Source organism: Alexandromys fortis, unplaced genomic scaffold (genome assembly GCF_014885135.2).
Source record: "Alexandromys fortis isolate MF-2015 unplaced genomic scaffold, M_Fortis_MF-2015_v1.1 scaffold_195, whole genome shotgun sequence".
Taxonomy (NCBI): Eukaryota; Metazoa; Chordata; class Mammalia; order Rodentia; family Cricetidae; genus Alexandromys; species Alexandromys fortis.
Genome location: NW_026068105.1, coordinates 306,290 through 327,599, shown reverse-complemented (window position 1 = coordinate 327,599; position 21,310 = coordinate 306,290). Strand labels below are relative to the sequence as shown.

The following is a 21,310-nucleotide window of genomic DNA, read 5'->3' as shown; positions in this document are numbered from 1 at the left end:
CTCACTATGTAGCTGTCCTGGAACTAACTCACTATGTAAGCTAACCTGGCTTCAAACAGCGATCCACCTGCCTCTCCCTCCTGAGTGCTGGTAATGAGAGCATGCGACACCACACACCCAGGTGGGGTTCCTTCTTAGGTTTGCTATGCATTTCTTTAAGTGCGGATCTCAGCCTACTAAGTTGGCTTTGAAGCTTGCCATGAGTATGACCCAAGGTCTGAGAAACTCAGCCGCAGGGATAACCTGGAGACTCTCTAATACACTCCAGAATGAGAGCAAGATTTCCATAGGATGCAAAGTGTGAATGGATTCCAGAGGAATGGCCTGTTTGTGAAACGAAGTAGATAGTCACCGGGAGCTGAAGAGGCAGGGGCCTGGAGAGGCAGCCTGGGATCCAGTGACAAGGGACTGCCATACAGAGGAATTTGGCTTTTTCCCATTCAGAATGGGTGTGATTAGAAGTATTTAAGCAGAGGAAGATCATCCGCAGGACGGTTATAGGAAGATTATGGGATACCTGGGAGGACATTACGATAGCAAAGCTAAATCAAGGACAATCAGGAAGCTACATTGCTTCAAAAAGAATTATGGTTTCAGACTATAGTTTTTAATGATTAAAACTAATCCCAAACATCTTCATGGAAACTATACTATCAACTTATTTTTGCCAACAAGAAGGAAGTATGTTTATTCCTGTAGCATAAAAGTTTGTGATTCAGAATTTGACAAACCCTTAGAAAGCATTTTCTGCATCTGTCTGATTGGGGAAGTATTTGCTCTGCAGAATGATGTCTAGATGCTTAAAGATGTGGTAGCCAGTTGCTGAGAGCTTGGTTGAAAATGCCAGATGCAGCGAGATTGAGAAGCTCAGGTTTCTCATTCTCTTTCTTTATTAATTGCATCTGTTTGGTGCTAATTTAATACACATAGACAATGCATCATTCACAGCGCTCTCACTCTTCATCCTGGTTTTGGTTCCCCACCCACCCATGTCAATACCCCTCCTCCATCCATGCCTCCTTTAAGCTTTGATTGCGTTACATGGCTTCAGGTATTGTTGTGAAGAACTAGACCCTTTCTTCGGACGATACTGGCTGCACACATTGTAGTCTTGGGTTCATCTCATCACTGTGCTGAGCACACTGCTCAGATGTAATGGCTTCACGAGAGGGCCAGATAGTTGTACAGCATCTGGCAGGTATCACACCACCCAACAGTGCTTATGGCTCAGTTTCTGGTACAAGTTTGGTTTGGGGAAGAAGTTTCAAACTTATCACTCCAATCACCAAGATTATTGTCCATCACAAAGCCAGTTGAAAAATGGTTTATTGCTGTTGACTAGAATAATAAGGGAAGATGATAGTCAAGATTGATTATTTCAAATATATTTTAGACATCCACTCATTGAGTATTTACACTCTTCCCATTTTCTTCCTCTTCTGAGTGGCTATTAAACAGTCCATGATGAATTCTTTGGCAATGTCTACTGTAGTTAGAACAGGATCGGCTCTGATTAGTTGTTGGCAGCTTCTGGTAGCCAACCATCATGTACATCTTCAAAGTTCTTGTCTGCTCTCTGTAAAACTTCTGGAACCACCACTGCACCACATGTTTCTTAGCCATTCCTAGGCTAAATGTGTTGATTATGTTATGAGTCGCCTTTGCTCCTTTACAATTATTTTGAAGTTGTCTAAGAAAAATCACTAAAATTTGCTTTTTGTCTAACACCATTTGTAGAGTATAAGATAAACATAAAATAAGTACCAAGGAAAGGCTTTATAGAGATGAGTCAGTGGAAGAGCACAGATTGTTCTTCCAGAAGACCCAAGTTCAATCCCAGTGCCCACGTGACAGCTCACAACCATCTATAACTTCACTTCCAGGGAATCTGACGCCCTTTTCTGGCCGCAATGGGCACTGCATGCATGTGAGGCACTGGCTGACGACATGCAGGCAACATACACATAAAATAAAAATAAATAAATTTTAATAGAAATAAACAAATAGCTGGTCATGGTGGCACATGTCTTTAATCCCAGAACTTGGGAGGCAGAAACACACAGATCTTTGTGAGTTTGAGGCCAGTCTGGTGTACAGAGTGAGTTCCAGGACAGCCAAGGCTACATGCACAGAAACCCTGTCTCAAAAATAAAAATAAAAATAGATAACAAGTAATAAGTCATCAACAAAAGGACATAGAGAAAGAATGCACGTTAAAATGGTATATGACATAACCACACTTATTTAAGAATGAATTAGTCAACTGGGCAGTGATGATGCACGCCTTTAATCCCAGCACTCAGGGAGGCAGAGCAGGCAGATGTTTTGAGTTCAAGGCCAGCCTGGTCTACAGAGTGAGTTTCAGGACAGCCAGGGCTACACAGAAAAACCCTATCTCAAAAAAAATCCCCAAAAAGAAGGAAAAAAGAAAAAAAATAATGTATTACTCTAACATCAAATGGCAAATTTCTACAATGCAAAAACCACAGCTCCTTTTATAGTAAACCACCGTCCAGGTGAGACTAGACAGGGGGAGCCATCACACAACGAATGGATGTGCTGGGGGAGACGATAGTGAAGGAGAACAAGGAACAAAACTGACAACACACAGAGGTGGAGAATTTTAGATGGAGTGACTGGCTCAATATGATGCTGACTGTAAGGTGGGTATGCAGGAGGTTTGTTGGGGGAGAAGAATTGTTCAACTTTGGAATGAATTTGAGATGCCCACTGGGAAAATTCCAGGCTAGAAATATGGCTCTTGCTCTTTCACTCAGCCTATAAATATTTATAAAATCAATTCTGAGCAATTAATGTTTCCCTCTGCCAAGCGTGAACAGTAACGAAATAAATTAGCATTCACGATAACCTTCACTTTGAAAAAGGGATCCGCTTATCACCCCAAACTGGGAAGGATAGAATCTTCGAATGAAGGCCAGTTGTTTGGAATTCAGTAACTTTAAACTGTTGAGAAATTCTCCTGGTGAAATTTCTCCTCGTGAAGTTTGCTCTGACCCGTTGGAAGCATCATGGTATTATAGGGATCTGAGGGCCACTGAGTGGAGAAAGAGTGGTCAGCTTCAAAGGTTGATCCAGTCCGGCTGGAGCATGCCCAGAATCAGCGCAGGAAGTGGAAGCAGAAGCAGAAGGAACCGGAGTTCTAGGCTGGTATGGGCTATGAGAGAAAGAGCCTGACTCAAAAATTCCAAAACAATAAGAAGAGAAGAACTGAGGTTCAATTTCCAGGAGAGAGATGGCAGAGAGGAAGGAGAAGAGGGGATGAGGGAGTGAGAGAAAGAAGGGGGTGTGGTTGGTCATGGAGGTCAAAAGAGGAAGATGGATTTGCTTGTCTAACAGTGGCTATTGCTGGGCATTGCATAGCAAGGGGATGGACTAAAAAGAGGAGCTACAGTTCAGAGATTTCATCAGATTTGCCAATTAAGAGGTCATTGGTGACCTTTGTCGGGGCCTCTTCACTGGGATGATGGAACTGGAGCCAAATTGCCATTGGCTGAGGTGTGACTGGGAAGCTGAGGAAAGCCTAGAAGTTAGGCTCTCCTTTCAACACACTTGAGAGCCACGGAAAGAAAAGAAAAGAGGGTGATAAGGAGGCAGGAAGAGAAAGGAAGTGATGGAGAGAGAACAGGGGTGAGTCGCAGCAACAGACATTTTACACTCTTGTGTAGGGAAGTGGAGTATTCCTGAAGGGAAAGAGGATATTGTCCTGGAGAGAGGGCCCAGAAGACGGTGGATGAGGCCAGGCCATGGCGGGGGGGGGGGGGGGGGGGGGGGGGGGGGNGGGGGGGGGGGGGGGGGGGGGGGGGGGGGGGGGGGGGGGGGGGGGGGGGGGGGGGGGGGGGGGGGGGGGGGGGGGGGGGGGGGGGGGGGGGCAGGGAAGATTAGCCTTTAACAAAAGGAGCACCTTGTCCCTTGTTAGGGTGGAGGGTGGGAAAAGACATTGGCGAGGCAAACCCACTTTGGGGGTTGGGGCAGGGCACTGAGGTAACCCATGCTTGAAGGCCTCTGTTTTCTCAGGGAAGTAGGAGGGAGAAGGGTGCGGCAGGAACATGGTAGGGAACTGAAGGAAATTTGGAATGAGGCCCAGAGAAACGTGGAGGCTGCTCTGAGGCCTTGACAGGGGAACCTGTCTGAGGTTGGTGGAGGGGTTCCAGTTTGGCAGAGGCTAATTAAGCCTGTCTTCCTCCACCCTCTAAGCTGTGAGCACCTTGGGGCAGGAGCCACAGCACCTTCCTCATTCTAGCCCATCTTCATGCCAAGCAGGGCCTAATGAAGTGTCTGGCCCAGAGACTGGGCCTAACTCCTCTCAGAAAAGTCCGGACAGTCAGGGATAACCCTTGCACACTATAATTGATAGAGAAATTAGTTGTTATCTTAATTGCTTTGATTGGAACTTCCCTTGTTTGGATTATCCTGGTCTTTCCTGCTATCTGTTTGAACATGTACTAGGTACTAGAGAGAATGGGCAGGCCCTGATATTTTGGCTCAGCAACAGGCCTTTATCCCACAACGGAGGCCAATGCCTTCATCTCCTCCATGGCTGGGTGATGCTAAGCTGCGTCTTAGGAGGCAACATTTGTATAGGGAGAACTAAGAGTTGCAGAGACAGGACTGAAGGCTGCCACAGAGTCAGGAGCATAGCTGGAAGCTGAGTACAGGCATCCTGTGAGGCCTGCTTTGGTGAGAAGGAAGTGGCTGGAGGAATAAAGTTTCAAGGTCAAAGGTGGCATGGTGGGTGATATGACTAAGTCGGGTTGAGCGTGACCTGGGATCTCCAGAGAAGTGTGTGTCCTCCCCCTTTCCTTCTGACCTCCTGCTTTTGTCAGAGGTCATTGTGATTCGAGGGTGTGATAATATAACCTGGGTTCTGTTCACTTTGCATGCTGTCTCTTTTCGGCCCAGTCCTTTTGGCTTTGTTCCTTTTCCTGGTTCCTTCTCCCTCCTTTGAGCAAATTTCTACAGGATCCTCACCCCCACCCCCCCCACCCCCCACCCCCGTTGAGGATACAGCCTCCAGCTCCCACTTAACAAAGTTCAGCATCAGAGAGCTTACTCCAGTTTGAGGTAGCACATCCCACAGGACTCCATGCATCTCATAAAATAAACCTCTGTTTGGGGACAGCAGGTACAGTGCCAGGCCTTTAGGTGGTTGAGCCATTAGAAACTTTTCCTTTGATTGAGCCAAAATGAGTCTTCCTGTAGCTGCCTTCCTGGGGCCTCTCTCTAGCTTGGCCTTGGAAGTCGCACAGAAAAGTAGAACTCACTTCAGTCTAAACCTCAGGTATTTCAAAATGGCTGCCATCTCTCTAAGAGTTTTCTCTGCTTCACAGATAAATGTTTCTTCTTTGTTTATATTTTAAAAATATGTACAATTTTATAAATTAGTTGTTCACATAAAGACATATGTATGTTCACATACATACACACACATTCTTTTTTCCGAGACAGGGCTTCTCTGTGTAACAGCCCCTTGGCTGTCCTGGAACTAGCTCTTGTAGACCAGGCTCGCCTCCTGGCCTCACAGAGATCCACTCACCTCTGCCTCCAGAGTGCTGGGATTAAAGGCTTGTACCACCAGCACCTGGCTCAATATTTTTTTTTAATTTTTTTAAAAATTTTTTTATTTATTTATTAAAGATTTCTGTCTCTTCCCTACCGCTGCCTCCCCTTTCCCTTCCCCTCCCCCAATCAAGTCCCCCTCCCTCGTCAGCCCAAAGAGCAATCAGGGTTCCCTGCCCTGTGGGAAGTCCAAGGACCACCCACCTCCATCCAGGTCTAGTAAGGTGAGCATCCACGAAACTGCCTAGGCTCCCACGAAACCAATAGGTTCAGTAGTATCAAAAACCCTTTGCTATTGTTCTTGTTGTCTCAGTAGTCCTCTTTGTCTTCTATGTTCAGCTAGACCGGTTTTTACCCAGGCTTTTTCAGACCCAGGCCAGCTGGCCTTGGTGAGTTCCCGATAGAACATCCCCATTGTCTCATTGTATGGGTGCACCCCTCGCGGTCCTGAGTTCCTTGCTTGTGCTCTTGAGAATTCCATACATCATATTTTTCAGCCCCTCATCCTCTTCCAGATCCGTCCCCAATCCATACCCACTCAACTTTGTGTCTGTGTTTTTTACTTTTTGTTTGCCAAACAATATCAGATCAGCTGTGGAAATTGCTTCCAAACACCACAACATCAAAAAGAAGAAAGGAACGCCCCCACCTTGCTCTCTTCCTCCCTGAGCCGACAGCGGCAGCATCTCTCCTTCTACCTGGCCTAGTTTTTTTCTGTGCATACTCTACATTCCAGAAAGTTACCTTATCACAATGGGATCATCCTGAGTGACGTTTTCGAAACTTACGTAGTTCACTCTTGACCTCATTAGCTGTTTACAGAGTCTTCCACCAAGGCAGTCTTCTTCATATGGAGTTGTTTTCTTCATTGCTCTTCTGGAGTAGGGGTCAAACCCTGCTGTGGCCATGCTCCACCACTAAGCCGTATCCTCAGCTCTGGACCGGACTTTTTTTTTTTTTTTTTTCTTTTTTCTGTGCAGATCACAGTGTGGCTGGAATTCCGAGGGCTTGGAGGTGGGAGCTGAGTCATACTCTTTAGCATCTGCCTTTCCCAATTCGCTGCATTGGTACCCCGATTTTGACTGTCTGCTTAGTGTGTGATTACAAGGATTGACTACAATTAATAAAACTAACGGGTTTCCTATAATTGGACACTGAGGTTGTTTCTAATTTTTGAACATTACAAACCAGGCTGTGATGAACATCCAAGACACTAAATCTAGGCAGGTGCTGGCCACTGAGGTCAGGAGGAATATTTTTGAAACCTCTAAGCATAAAGTGCCTGCCAGTTGGTGTAACTGGAAGCTTTTTGGCTAAGGCCCAGAAGGTGGCGAACACCAAGCGCTCTGCTCCAACCTTTTGGCTTGCTGGGGTCAGTATTCATTCCCCAGCTCTTGTCACAGAGTGCTCAGGCTGGCAGGTCCTTGGGGACCAGCAGCCGCATCTCACGTGAGAGGACTGAGGCCTGGGATGGTCCTTTGGCGGCACAGTGCTGGGCAGAAACCCTCCCAGTCTCCAGCACCTGGGCTCCCAAACCAGAAGCTGAGCTGTGCCATTTGGAATCTGCCCTGCAAACTCCCCGGGCCTGCTCCCCACACCACACAGCTTTCTGCTGAGGCCAGAGAGGGGCTTTAAACACTCTTGCAAGTCAACTGAGCAGTGAGGAGGGGTGTGGGGAGGCATTGAAAGGTGACTTGGGGTCCACTCTGCAAGAGATTGGACCTCCTCCCCCCAGAACCCCTCTTTATCTGAAGCCACGTGGCAGGCTTCATGGCAGTGACCCTGTATCAGGTCCACCTGGCAAATCTACTTGGGATTTGAGCTGAAATACCGGGTGAGTCCTTCACTCTCCTTAGAGCTGGCAGCCTTCTTTTCTCACTGGGACCCAACTTTGCTAAAAGGCCCAAGTATTCAGCCCCCTGTCCCAGCCGAGCCTGGGTGCCTTTGGGTGCTAATGAGCACCCCTCCTTCCCACCTGGGGCCTTGATGCTGCCTGGGGAAATAACACAAATGGTGTGAAATTTGCCCCTTCTTTGTTTTCCTTTCTGCCTTGGAGCTAAGCAGACCCCTCACCTTCACCTGGACCCTGTTTATTGAACTGGGAGAGATTTCACACCCAAGAACGTAGCTCTCTCTCCACGAGCCCCCTCCCTAAATTTTCACAACCTGCCCACATTCCCCCACCCCCTGCTCCGCCTGAATAACTGATGAGTCAAGGCGGGCCTTATAAAAGGGTCTCTGGGGGAAAAGGCAAAGGAGCGCGCAGAAGGTTCCGAGAACTGGAAGAGTCACAGTCGCCTGGCTTGGTGTCCCAAGGATGGATCCTGCTGCTCCTGCTGTTGCTCCCCCTGGCCTGGCCCCGGCCCAAGCCCCCGTCCAGGCACAAATCGGTGGACGAGAAGCTTCTGGGAATGAAAGGTAAGTGGAGCTTGGCCTTTGACAGCCTGAACTCAGGCGTAGGGAGATAAAGCTGGGAGAAGTTAGGACGGCCCCGATGGTGCTGGCCCTGTTCTCTTTGAAGGGGGAGACACCAAAGAGCCTCAAACCTTCCTCTATACCTTCAGCTGGACTCACTCATCACTCCAGGTGACAAGAGTGGGCTGAGAGACAGTGGACATTGCCAAAGCAGAAAGCCAAGTAGCCTGATCCTCATGGGTTAGTCTACAATTCCCTGAGGGAACAGGAGAAGTTGCCGTGGAAATTGGGCTTAGTGCAGCCTGGACTTTGGGACCTAGATGGTGGCAGGTGACATAAGGTGAAAGGGACAAAGTCTAAAGAGGCCTTTGGTTGGGGTGCTGCCTCATGTCCTTTGCATGCCACACGTTTCGTATTTCCTTTTCCTTGTCTCTAGAAGTCTAGAGAAGAAGCAATGGGCCCAGGACTATTCTGGGTCTTTTCTCCAGCTAGGAAAACAGCACAATTCTGTGCACTACTACTTGGTGCAGGAAGTAGGGTAGCAAGATACTCCCCATCAAATGGGTGTTCTCTCCTCCACACATTTCACATTCATAGTCAAAACACTTTAAGTCCCTCCTGTGTACGGGGCATCCTAGTAGGGATTGAGGTTTCAGACATACCCATACATATGTTCCAGCCTAAGGGGCGCAGGCAGACAATAATAGAACTGTGGGATAGGAGTACTGATTTAGTAGTCAAGGGACAAAAGGTGTTCTGGAGCAGATGGCTTGAGCTAAGCTTTTAGGAGGCCACTTCTGTGACCAGAGGAAGCCTACATTTAGGCCTCTTTCTCTACCAATTGATCTTTTCTGTTTGCTCTAGAGAAACACGTCTTTGGAGACCCTGGCTGCCCTCCGCCAATGACCAACCGAGGCAGGTGAGGATGCCGGTGGACTCGGTGAGTTTGAAACCCCGTGACATATTTACATGAGCCTTACAGCCATATCCCTTCTCAGACGTCACCTGCCTGCATTCCAAAGCTGCTCATCTGGGGCAGCACCATGCCCACTCTGTTAACATTCTATCGCCACTGCAGCTCTGGGAGGAGGGCAGGGCCAAGGTTTCCACAACAAACGAGATTGGGAGAGCAAAGCTTCGAGTGGGTAAGGGACCGGGGCTGGACTCCTCACTGATGCTGGACTCCGGTCTCTCGATCCCTTGCCCCCCTGCTCTCCCACGCTGCTCCGTGAATGTTTTGTCCTCTAAGGGAACTCTGTCCCCTGGACAGCCTCCAAACAGGCCCGGGAACAGGGACAGGGAAGAAAACCAGCCCCACAACTCTGCTTACGTTTTACCAAGATCTAAGACTGACCCCCTTGCTGCAGGGCCGGGCTGGGAGGTGACTGATCTCAAGAGATGCCTAGAGTCTTTTGCAGTTTGTCCGAACTGGCAGATCTCTGCCCCTCGATGGGGGAGAGGCACTTTAACCACATACTAGCTTTTGCTTTGGACAGGCTGCTGCTGGGGCAACAGCTGCGGAGGTCACCAAGGCCGAGGCTGGGTTCCGTCACCCTGTCAGGTAAGCCTCTGGTGTTCGAGTTCAGAATGTGACAAACAGCCCCGAGCACTGTGCCTGCTCCTGACGAAGCCATGACTCAGGAGGAAAGAGACCATGAAAGGAGGCCAAAGTGACTTGCCCCAGAGGACTTCCCCGTCACTGAGACCTAAGGGTAAAATCCTGGGACCCTGAGCAATCACAGAATTCTTCCTTAATAGGAAAAGAAGGGCTGGAGTGGTGAGTGATGTCAGCGCTAGAACCGAGAGACGCTGAGGTGGCTCACCCTCTGCCACAGTTCTAGGTCTGTCAGAGGTGACATTCCTTCCTGGAACCATTTTGTAACAGTTGCAAATATTCCGAGCCAGAGTTACTTCTTCCTTTCCCTCTAAGACCCTTCCTGAAGCTAGCAAGCAGCTCTAAGGGTCTTCTTCCTTCTTGCCCCTACTGGTCCCTCTACATCTGAGAGTTGCCTAAGTTAGGCGCCCTGTTTCTCCTTTGCCTGCAGGCTCTTCTGGCCGAGATCCCGCTCCTTTGACTACCTGTACAGTGCTGGGGAGATGCTACTACAGAATTTCCCCGTCCAGGCCACCATCAACTTGTATGAGGATTCTGACAGTGAGGAAGATGGAGAGGACAAGGAGAAGAATGTAGAGGAAGAGGTCAATGAAATAGGGCCAGAAGGGTGTGCGAGGGCACCAGAGGCCACACCACACAAGGCCACAGCTCATTCCGCTGACCCACCCCTGACCTGTCCAAACTGAAGCAATCCTAGTTACACTTGGCAGGTTTCCAAGGGCATCCATTAGCAAAGAGTCTCCAGACACAAATTTTCTGGACCAAAAACCAGTGTCCTCAGGCTGTCTAGCACACCCTGGCTTTTCTGATGGGCTTACAAGGTTAGGCCTCTGGCATGTTCTTGTCTGAGCTGCTCTTGTGCCAACAGTAGGAGGTTCCTAAGACCCGGAAGGGGATTAGGAAGACTTGATTGCTGAAGGCCTCAGCAAGTAGAGCAGGGCAAGGGATGCCCTTGGACAAGAAAGCAGTCACTCCTCCAGGGCCGTTTGATCCCCCAATTTTTGAAGGTAGCAGCCATATGAACCAGTCTCGAGGGGAGCGAGGCTGGCCTCCAGCTTCTTCTCCAGAGATCCCATCACCAGATCCAAGCAATACTGGAGCCCCTTGAGGGAAGGGAAGGGAACAGAAGAAGGCATCTTGAGAATCTGCTTGTCTGGGGACCTGCATCCTCGTTGCCTGCTATTCATTCAGTCTGGGTATTGGCATAAGATGAATCAGGAGAAAAATAAATGGAATGATGTTTGCCTTTTTCTTGGAATTGTGCTGATTTCTTAACTGAACTCTGCCCATGTTTTGAAGTCACAGGTGGAGGTCAGTTTGTTGCTCTACCTGAGGTCAGCCAAAAGATTTTTCTCCTTGGAGAATGTCATGTTGGAGACAGAGCCTCAAAATGCCAGGCCTCTCTGTTCACTTATGAAATCAGAGGATGAGGTGAGGGCTGGGGTAAAGGTGAGATGCATTTTCTCACTTAGTCATTGGGGGCCGCTGTCAAATGAGGAGGAACGCTTGGGCACCCACTAAATACTGTCAATTGTATCTCTTTGGTTCCCTCAGTAGCAACCATAGCTTGGGCCTTCATGTTTACTTCTATCCCAATTCCTCTTCAACGAATTTTCCTACTTCCAGCATTTTGTTTCACAATCTGTCTGCACACGGGCCACCAAATCAGGTCATGGTCTAGCCTCACCAACAGCTAGACTTATGGTTGGTTCTTTTTTGGGGGGACTGGATGTGGTGACGGATTATCATGAGGCAGTACAACTTTTTAGGAAAACACATGTGGACATCCAACACTATACATTCATGAACCAAGTCTTTACTGTGGTATTCTGGATTCTTTAATCATCTGCTTTTGTGTGTGTTTGTTTGTTTGTGGCTTTTTTTTTTTTTTTTTTTTTTTTTTTTTTTAGAGACAAGGTCTTGGTATGTATCCCTAGCTGTTCTGGTACTATTGCTGTTAAGACAGCCATCCTCCTGTCTTAACTCTCCACTGCTGGGGTTACAGGTGTCTGCCCCAATGCCTGGTGCTAGTCATCCAACTTCTGACTATCATTTTAAATTCATCTCTCTGCCCTTAAAAATTTGTTTCATTTGCCCTTGAATGTAGCATGCTTTCTAGCTCTTCTGTGGCTTTAAGCTCCTGCCTGAGATGGGTTTCCACTCTCCTGAGCCTTTTAAGCTCTGATTCATTCAACAGAAGTGCTTTACATTACCTTTGGGGGGGGCATCTCCACGCCCCCAAGTCCAGGATGGATATCCTCACACGCCCAAGGTCTCATCTGTGACAGCGCCTGCCTTCTCCTTGCCTTTGCAGGAACTTGCGTTTGCTATCCCATGCAACTTTGTAGCCTAGCACCCCTCACAACAAGATGGCTCAGAATATCATAAAGGAAAATCACCCAGGTGTTCTCAAAGCAGTTCTCAGGAGAAGCACTGTTGATCAACTTGCCTACTTTCTCAAATCTTACCTTAACTGTGAGGGCATCTTATTGAAAAGCAAAATGGTGCCTCCTTCCCTTGCCCTTCCCTCTCAACCTAAGATAGTTGCTCCCGTTCTGAGCCCTAGTTGGGACTTCCCTAAATGGGATGGACAGGCTTCCATCTATCGGTTAAAATTGAACCTTGCTCTTGGAAGAAGGCTAGCCGGCAGTTGAACTTTGACCCCTTCAATTCCTTTGGCCCATTTTCTTTCGTCTGGTAAGTGAAGCAGAATCTCCCGGGAGCTTGATGCATGAACCTGGGTGAGTTGCTTCTTCACCCTGAGCTCCATTCTCTTTCTCTGTGTATCGTGATGAAGAGACGGGTGAGAGTTTTTGTCAGCATGGCTGTGCCGATTACGTGAGAGGGAACGAAGAAACAGCACTGGCCCTGGCACATCGGACGACTGCTCATAAGACAGAGCTGTTCACAGGGATAGCATGTGTAACTAGAAATTGCTGATAGTATAAACGAGATTGGTTTCCAGACTGGAGTGTGATGGTGACTGACTTACTGAACTAATGAGTATGTCTCAGGTCTCTTTGGTTAACCTTTGTCAGCATTTGATGTCTCACCAGCCAAAGCAAAGATGGCAGCGTTTATAGACAATGAAGACACAAGAAAGGCCTGCTGTGACTTGCTGGACCACTCTACATTCAAGTGGTCTCTAGGTCTGAGGTTCCTTTATCCTGGGACAGAGGTTTTAAAACTTCATAGTCTTTACCAAGAAACCCTTTCATCTAAATTGAACGCAAAAGACTAGCATGTAAATCAGATAAAAATAGAGCTGCCCCAGGGAAGCCAAAAGTTGGACTGTGAGGTGGGGTGGCAGAAGCCCCCTCCCTGAGTGGTACTATCTCTTGTAAGTTGACTCTCTCTGTGAGAAACACCTTCAAGGATCCCCAGACTGTGGGGAGACAATTTGGAAACACTGACCCAAGAGTTAAGTCAAGAATGATTTGAAACCCAAGGAGATTAATTAGTAATTTCACATGTCCAATGTTTCGCTTAAAGCCCTTGTTTTGAGTCCTAAGCTCCTAGCATTGCATAGCTCATAAATTGCCTAAGTTCTTCTTCTACCATAGGTTATAGGGCTTTAAAATCCTTGGAATCCCAATATCCTTGCTTTTAAGGTATTATATAGCATAGAATTACAAATCCTTAAATCCTCATGGGCTTAAAGACCCTAAATCCCGTGGAATAGTAATTCTCAACTCCGAGGGAGCACTTCTCCCTCGTCCCCCTCCCCCCCCCCTCCTCACATGCCATTTACTAGACTGACATTTTGTCTTATGTTCCTCCCAGGCTCGTGTCCTGATATGGCTTCCAATCCTTCTCCCCCTGCACAGTTGCCTAGTGACTGGAATTTTCTGTTCTAACTAGGCAGAGCCAGTGATCCCCACTTTCTAGCAACTCTATGCCACCTCCTTGACCCCGGGGAAAATGTCCACACAATCCCAGAGGATGTCTAGTGCCTTCTGCTTGTTCCACCCTTAGTGCTCCATCTACCATCACCCCAGCATGGATTGTCCCCTACTGGGTAACAACATTTGGGGAAGGTGAGGCTGTATTTGGGTTGGGCCTTGAAATATGGACAATGGTTCAACAAATGCCAGGACCCAGAGAGATTAAAACAACGAAGGATGCCGTGTATAAAAACAAAGTGAATGGGGAGATGTAAAAAAAAGACAGGTGGAGGCCAGGCAGTGGTGGCGCACGCCTTTAATCCCAGCACTCAGGAGGCAGAGGCAGGTGGGTCTCTGTGAGTTCGAGGCCAGCCTGGTCTCCAAGAGCTAGTTCCAGGACAGGCTCCAAAGCTACAGAGAAACTCTGTCTCGAAAAACCAAAAACAAAAAAAAAATACAGGTGGAGAACAGCTAGGAGGAGTTGTTGGGAGAGGGGAATTAATATTATAAAAATATATAATATGAAAAAGAAATTAATAATAAAAATTTTAATATGTATGGATTTTTACATACTTTTATATCAATGCACCATGAGGCTGCAGTAACTGAGGAGGCCTGAAGAGGGCATTAGATCCCCTGGAGCTGGAGGTACCGACAAGTTGTGAGTCACTCTGTGTGCACGGAATCTGACTCCAATCAAGAGCAGCCACTGTGCTCTCAACCACTGAGACATCTCTCCGGTCTCAAGGCCCAAATTTTTACTACCAGAGACTGAGGAGAAAAGGTGACAAACTGTTCACTCTAACCGCAGAGGTCCAGTTGAGAGTCTGGGGGTGACAGAAAAGGCAACTCTTTTGCACCCCAAAGGGCTCAGGTGCAAAAATGACTGGGAGGCGTGGCAGAACCACAGATAGTTCTTGAAGCGTTGCTAAGCAGTAGGCTTGGAGATTTGACATGAAACTTTCATATATCTCCGAGGGATGGATAGTTAGGGAAGCTGAGGCTTAGCATGGCTTTAGAAGAACCAATAACCTAGGCACTTGTAAATGCCAAGGTCTTCATGTGAATCTCCTCGTTTAATCCTTCCAACATCCCTGAGTATAACAGCCACTGTTGTCCTTATTTTATTTTATTTGGTTTTTTCGAGACAGGGCTTCTCGGTGTAACAGCCCTAGCTGTCCTGGAACTAGCTCTTGGAGACCAGGTTGGCCTCGAACTCACAGAGATCCTCCTGCCTATGCCTCCTGAGTGCTGGGATTAAAGGCGAGCGCCACCACCACCTGACCCATCCTTATTTTATTAATGAGGAAGTGGAGGTTCAGGGATAATATGGCGCCTACTCACAGTTACACATATACTGAGTGGCTAAGCAGAGATTTGAGAAACGACAGCATTGGCCCACGGTTACAGTGATGGGAAGTGGTAGTAGAATTGAGGCTCCTCAGGTCTGAAGCTTTCTATGTCTAGAAGGAGAAAATGAACAGGAGTTGGCAAAGGTTTAGTTCTGTGTGAGGGCCAAGAAGAAAAGGTTTAGGTGCTGCCCGGAGGAAAGTGAGTCAGAGGGTGTGAAGAATTCTGGGCCAGACGCCAGAAAAAAAAGAAAAAAAAAACCCTGAAGGCCACTGAAAGGAGTCACAGAAGGAGGAGGGGCTTTGGGGGTCTGGTGCTGGGTGGGGAAAAGCAAGCGCTCACAATTCTAGCTATCAGGCACAGTGCTACCGGGGTGGGGTACTGACGATGAGAGATGCTATGCTGGTTGGGAATGGGCCAGGCCTTAGCTGCCCAGACCATGCTCCCGCTGGGTTGGGAAGCTATGCACAACTACCGGCTGCTGAGTGCTCCCTAGACAATAAGCGTGGTGTTTTTTCATCCTTCTTACTCCGCTCAGGAAGCGCCTTTCCCGGTAGAGTGTGCGAGCTCGTCCTCATGCACACATGCTTTTGACTCACAGAAGTGGAGTGGCCCTGGCAACAGTCACGCAATGGGACAGCTGGAGACCTGCGACAGTGCAACTATAGAGTCATGACTTGTGACTGCTGGGTCCTCCCTCTACTCCCCAGAGAAGCCCCAAGAGCCTTGCAGGCAAGCTGCCTCCCACAGACTACAAGAAAAAGTGTGTAAACTGTCGCCTATACCCTGTCATTGGTGACACCCGAAGCCCGAGGAGGAGTGCAGATTTTAAAAGACTGAGAGACAACCCTAGAACAAACTAGAATCACAAGACAGAAAGAACCCTGAGCTCTCTCTTCAACTGGTGTTCATTACCAGAAAGAGACACAGCGCCCTCTCGTGGCTGAGTCCTAAACCTACAGTTTTAGGGCTCTAACTTGCTCTTGTATCTGTGATTATGATATAAAAAAAAAACAGCGTGTATTTTCTGAGTAAATGGGAAAAAAAGCTGACATCTACAAGTCTGCAACAGCAAAAATTTTAGGAAACGTGTTCAGAAATCTTGTTTGAATAAGGTCTACATGAAAACTGACGAAAATAATATAAAAAGAAAAAGTATCACTTAAAATGTCTCCATGAAAAAGAAGGGTTACACAAACTGTTAAGAACTTGCCACATGAGACTAGAACGGAACCATTAATATTGACGAAAGTCATTTCCAATAGTTCAGTAGGACACGGTTCAAAAACAAGATAAAATTTAGCCTATTTTCAATTTGTCCATAGATCCAGGGCAGCTTAAAATGCACGTAGAAAGGCTTAATATGTGGTTTGATATAAAAATACATCATCCATCAAATTTCAACAAATCCTACAAGAGTAAGTCACCTCATTGCAAGTTGTTTTGTTGCTCTTGTGGGCCTTGCTGGACTTCATCTTCTGAGTTTAAGCAATCCTTCCACGTCAGACACTTAAAAAGCTGAGACTATGGGAAGGCGCCACTGGACCCAGGCAGCAATTTTCAGTGCCTGCTTGTTATGGAGATGGGCTGTGTCACTTAATAAGTCTCAGTCAAACACTCTTCTCTAGCGAAGCAGTCACTAGGACATTAATTCTTAAGGCTTAGTTCTCCTTCCTTCCTCTTTTCCTTCTTTCCTCCCTTCTGACTTTCCTTTTAGACACGCACACCTTACATATGCACATGTACACATATGGCACACATGCACACATGTTTCTAGACAATCTCAGGGGGCTTGGGCCGGCCTTGAACTCACTACATAGGTGATGAACATGACGCCCTGACTTCATCTTAAGTACTCTGGTGGCATCACAGGCATGTGCTGCCATACCAGGCTGACGGTTTCGTCACATCTCTGACTTCCTCTCCCGCCCCCACCTTGGTGACTGTCTTCATTTTTCTCTGTTATGTCTCCAGTGGGCCCAAAGGATTCACTGCCAAGGATCATGTAAGGCATAGCTTCTTGAACTGTGGGACCTGACCTTGGGTGCGGTTATGTAACTGAATCAGGGGGTAGAAATTTTTTTTTAGGCAACAATAAAAGTTTTCTGAATGTGTATATCAACATGTCATTCCCCAAATCAGTTTTCTCCCAGCAGAGGGTCACTGAAAATAGCAACCATATTCCAGGGCAGGTCCTAGGGTCAATCTGAAAGGAACTTCCTGGTTGTGGTTTGTTGTTATTGTTACCACTGTTTGTGTGTGCACGCATGTGTGTGCGCGCATACGTATGTGCGTGTCTATGTGCATCTTTTGTTTTGACATTTTTCGTATTATCGGGCTTCTTTTCGTTTTGCTTTTCATTTTTGTTCTTTTCTTGAGAGAGAGGGAGAAAGATAAAGGGGAGAGAACATCCAGTTGGGTGGGTGGGGAGGAGGGGAAGATCTTGGAGGCATTAGAGGAGAGGGAACACCATCGAAACACATTGCCAGAAAAAAAAATGAAATAAAAGAAGTGGAAGATTACTTCCCCGATCAAACACGGCACGAGTCGGGGGTGCTCTGTGCAGGGCCCACAGGAAAGCATTGTGGAGTGTCACTGTTAACACGTGACCCTCCCGCTGCACATGCTGGCACACCATGCAGCGCCAGTGACTGCGGTCTGAAGCGCCCTGGGTCAGATCCAAGATTACTGCATTTATAAACTGTAGTGCTTCTCCAATCCAGAAAGCGTTCTCTGTTCTTACAGAGATATTATTGTCTGATTATGGTCAACAGACTTTCACCAGCTTCTTCCCATTGTTTCTCAGCTTGCAGCAAGTTAGCGCTTATTTTGAATTTTATTAATGTTTGATTTTAAAATTTGTGGCTGGTGCTGCCGACTTGAGGTGCAGTAAAACAATCATCATATTAACTTGGGCTTGGAATTAATATGGCATTTCCAACAATTTCTGCAATGGTCCGAAACATGTTACCATTTCGAACTACATACTTAGGTGAAGCGGCATTCTCAGCACCCACAATTATGAAATCCACATGTATTGGCCAACTCTGCAAAATGGGAAAGATGCTCTCCAGCCTGTAGGACCACATGTTCCACTAAGGTTTCCTGCTTTATGTAAAAACAGACAAGCACATCTATCTCACCTGTGAGCAAGGTTTATTTGTTCTATATTTCCTATTGTTGCTGTTCTTGTGTGTGCTTGCATGATGTCTGTGTGGGGGAGCCTGCCACGGTGCTCATGTGGAGGTCAGAGGACAGCTTGTCACAGTCAACTCTCTCCCTTCATCATAGAATCTGGGTATGAAACTCAAATCATCAGGTTTGCACAGCAAGTATTTTACCTCCTGAGTCTATACCCAAAAAACCAGCGCTGCTTTCCCCTTTAATAAATGGTAAAATTATATATCTACCAAAGAATTAAAAAACAACAGATCTTTATGATTTATTTTAGGTAAATGTTTTGATGTGTCTAACTATCTTATATATTTGCGTACCCAGGGCTATGCAAAATTTTGTTGAATGAAAAGGGGTTATGAGTGAAACCGTTTCAGATGCCTGACTTAGCACATGTGGGCCAGACCGGCTAGCACGCTTGTTTTTCTCCAAGTATATTTTTAAGACTCTCAGCTGCGCATCTCCTGTCTCTTGCCTGTGTTACTATTGCCTCCCACAGGTGTTTCTCTTTCTGTTTTAGAGTACTTTTGCATCCACGCTCTCGTTTGGTTCTTTTCATGCTCACTAAAGAACTGGAGGGTGGTGAGAAAGGGAATGCTGTATTCACGACTGCACAGGAGTCAGGACCGGTGCCCAGAGCCTTCATGCCAAGCTCAGCATTTTCCACCAGCCCCTGTGCTCACCCATGGCCCTGAGTTCTGCCCAGGTATGAGGCATTTTTACCCCAGGACGTGACTGACTCTTGAAAGTTACAGCACTGGACTCTGATACTCCACAGAGGGTGAGGTTGTATTCCGGGTAGACGGTCAAACTACAAATCTTCACATAAAAGAAATGGCAGCATGTTGTCAGGCCTGGTGAGCAAAACTAGCCACATCTCGAGCCCATGGCAAGAATACACTCAACGGCTAGATGACAGGTCTGAAGCGACGTGAACATTATCTCCTCGGTTGAGTACTCTGCACTTCTGAGCAATTGGCTGTGCTCAGAGCCAGCTTGGGTCAGCCTCTCGTCTCGTGTTAGAACTAACCACTGGGTCTCAGAAGGGCAACTTGTCTCTAGCCCATGCAAAGACTGCAAAGTGCCGATGTTTGTCCTCAGCATGAATCCTGGTGGCAGCATCTCTTTGCAGGCATGGGGGTGGGGGAAGAGGAATGATAATAAACAACCCAAAGCTCTCAGTGTCACTTGACATGACTCAGGGGCAGAGAATGTAGGCTTGACAGTCAGTACTAGAGGCTGTCTCCTCCTATTCTAACACACTGGCAATCATCCAAGCAGGACTGAGATGAAATACCGAGCCCAAAGACCCCCTCCCTAGCCCTTATTTGCCATGGGAGCCCTGGCAAGCACGGCTCTGTGGAGAGGGAAATCTTGTTACTTTCTCCTGCTGTATTTCTGAATGACAGAATTTCTCTTTGTGCTATCACTTGATCTTCACTCTCTCATCACCATGACAACCCAAGCGATGGAGCCAGCATTGAGATCAATGCCTTACCAATAGGCATTTGTGGAACAGCAAGCGCACACTGTCTAATATTAGGGGAAGCAGAACGTTTGCAACCCTCTCTCCGTGCTTCAGCCATGGTCCACGGCAGAGGGCAAATACTTTCACACATAATTCCAGGCACTTCATATATCCCTATCTTCAGGCTTTCTACATGGGAGTTAGTAATCGGATTAGCTGGAGATCAAGCACTGGGTCTCCTGTCATTAGTGAGCAGAGTCATCACAGCAAGAACTGATACCCATCTGTGAGTACACAGTCCATCCACTCCTAGATTATTAGGTCAGGCCAAATCCATTTGGAAGACTTTGGCTTCTCAGGCTCAGAAAGAAGGGTCCTTATGCTGCCTTTTCCCAGTTCCTCAAAATCAGAATCCCCTTGGAATCGAAAGAATGGGGGGAAAGAAGAGGTCAACAAGCCGATGCTGGACTCTCAAATCAAGTTTTATTAGTATGTTCTGCTTCATTGGAGAGAAGGGCGGGTGTTAAGACTCCGGTATGAAAACTTGACTTTGAACCCACAGCACCTAGGGTTTCAGTCTCTTTCAGCCTGTGTCCACCGTAGGCAGAAAGGGGGCACATATTCATCTTTCTCATCCATCACTGACTTCTGAGGAACCGGAGCATACATTCAAATTTGATTCCAATTCTTTTTATAAGTTAATACCTTTTAAACTGACACACTAATGGTGCACGCTATCATTGGGGATTCCGGTACTTTTTTAACGCCAAGTAAAGACAGCATCACGGTAATTGGCTTACCTATCTCCTACAAAGATTTCTTCTATGTTAGGAACATTAAAACTCTGTACTGGGGCTGGAGAGGTGGCTCAGAGATTAAGAGCATTGCCTGTTCTTCCAGAGGTCCTGAGTTCAATTCCCAGCAACCACATGGTGGCTCACAACCATCTGTAATGAGATCTGGTGCCCTCTACTGATAGGAAGACTAGAGAGGCCGTTGTGTGAGGCTGTGAGGTTGAAGCCTGGATAGCCTTGGAGACCCCAAGATGTTGGAAATGCCAAGGCCATGGGATAGCTGCCAAGGAAAGTTGCTAACAGGGAGTAGAACCAGCCCAAGAGGAAGAAGCATGTTGCAGTCAACAAAGCTAAAATAAATTCCAGATCTGAAGAGAATTTTTACATCTGACATGGAGATGTGATAGCTGGGAAGTGAGCCTGCATCCTCTATAGGAACAAGGATTCTCACAAACATTTATTTTTTTTTCTTTTTTTTGTATTCTTTTTTTAATTTATTAAAGATTTCTGCCTTCTCCCCGCCACCGTCTCCCATTTCCCTCCCCCTCCCCCAATCAAGTCCCCCTCCCTCATCAGCCCAAAGAACAATAAGGGTTCCCTGCCCTGTGGGAAGTCCAAGGACCACCCACCTCCATCCAGGTCTAGTAAGGTGAGCATCCAAACTGCCTAGGCTCCCACAAAGCCAGTACATGCAGTAGGATCAAAAACCCATTGCCATTGTTCTTGAGTTCTCAGTAGTCCTCATTGTCTGCTATGTTCAGTGAGTCTGGTTTTATCCCAGGCTTTTTCAGACCCAGGCCAGCTGGCCTTGGTGAGTTCCCGATAGAACATCCCCATTGTCTCAGTGTGTGGGTGCACCCCTCACGGTCCTGAGTTCCTTGCTCGTGCTCTCTCTCCTTCTGCTCCTGATTTGGACCTTGAGTTTTCAGTCCAGTGCTCCAATGTGGGTCTCTGTCTCTGTCTCCTTTCATCACCTGATGAAGGTTAATGTTCAGGAGGATGCCTATATGTTTTTCTTTGGGTTCTCCTTCTT

The 21,310-nt window shown here is 47.2% G+C and overlaps 1 protein-coding gene across 3 annotated transcripts; it reads left to right on the top strand.

The window, feature by feature from the left end:
* The first annotated feature begins 5,984 nt into the window (after positions 1 to 5,984).
* On the top strand, positions 5,985 to 10,859 carry Ripply1 (ripply transcriptional repressor 1). 3 transcript variants are annotated; one of them, XM_050124054.1, is made up of 4 exons: positions 5,985 to 7,995; positions 8,857 to 8,911; positions 9,489 to 9,553; positions 10,038 to 10,857. In XM_050124054.1, the coding sequence occupies exons 1-4, from the start codon at positions 7,895 to 7,897 to the stop codon at positions 10,291 to 10,293; spliced, it is 477 nt and encodes a 158-aa protein (XP_049980011.1). In that variant the 5' UTR covers positions 5,985 to 7,894; the 3' UTR covers positions 10,294 to 10,857. The 3 variants fall into 3 exon arrangements, with proteins under 3 accessions (XP_049980011.1, XP_049980010.1, XP_049980009.1); XM_050124053.1 differs by having other exon boundaries at positions 5,986 to 7,995; positions 8,857 to 8,932; XM_050124052.1 differs by lacking the exons at positions 5,985 to 7,995; positions 8,857 to 8,911 and adding an exon at positions 8,939 to 9,373 and having other exon boundaries at positions 10,038 to 10,859.
* Positions 10,860 to 21,310: the final 10,451 nt, after the last annotated feature.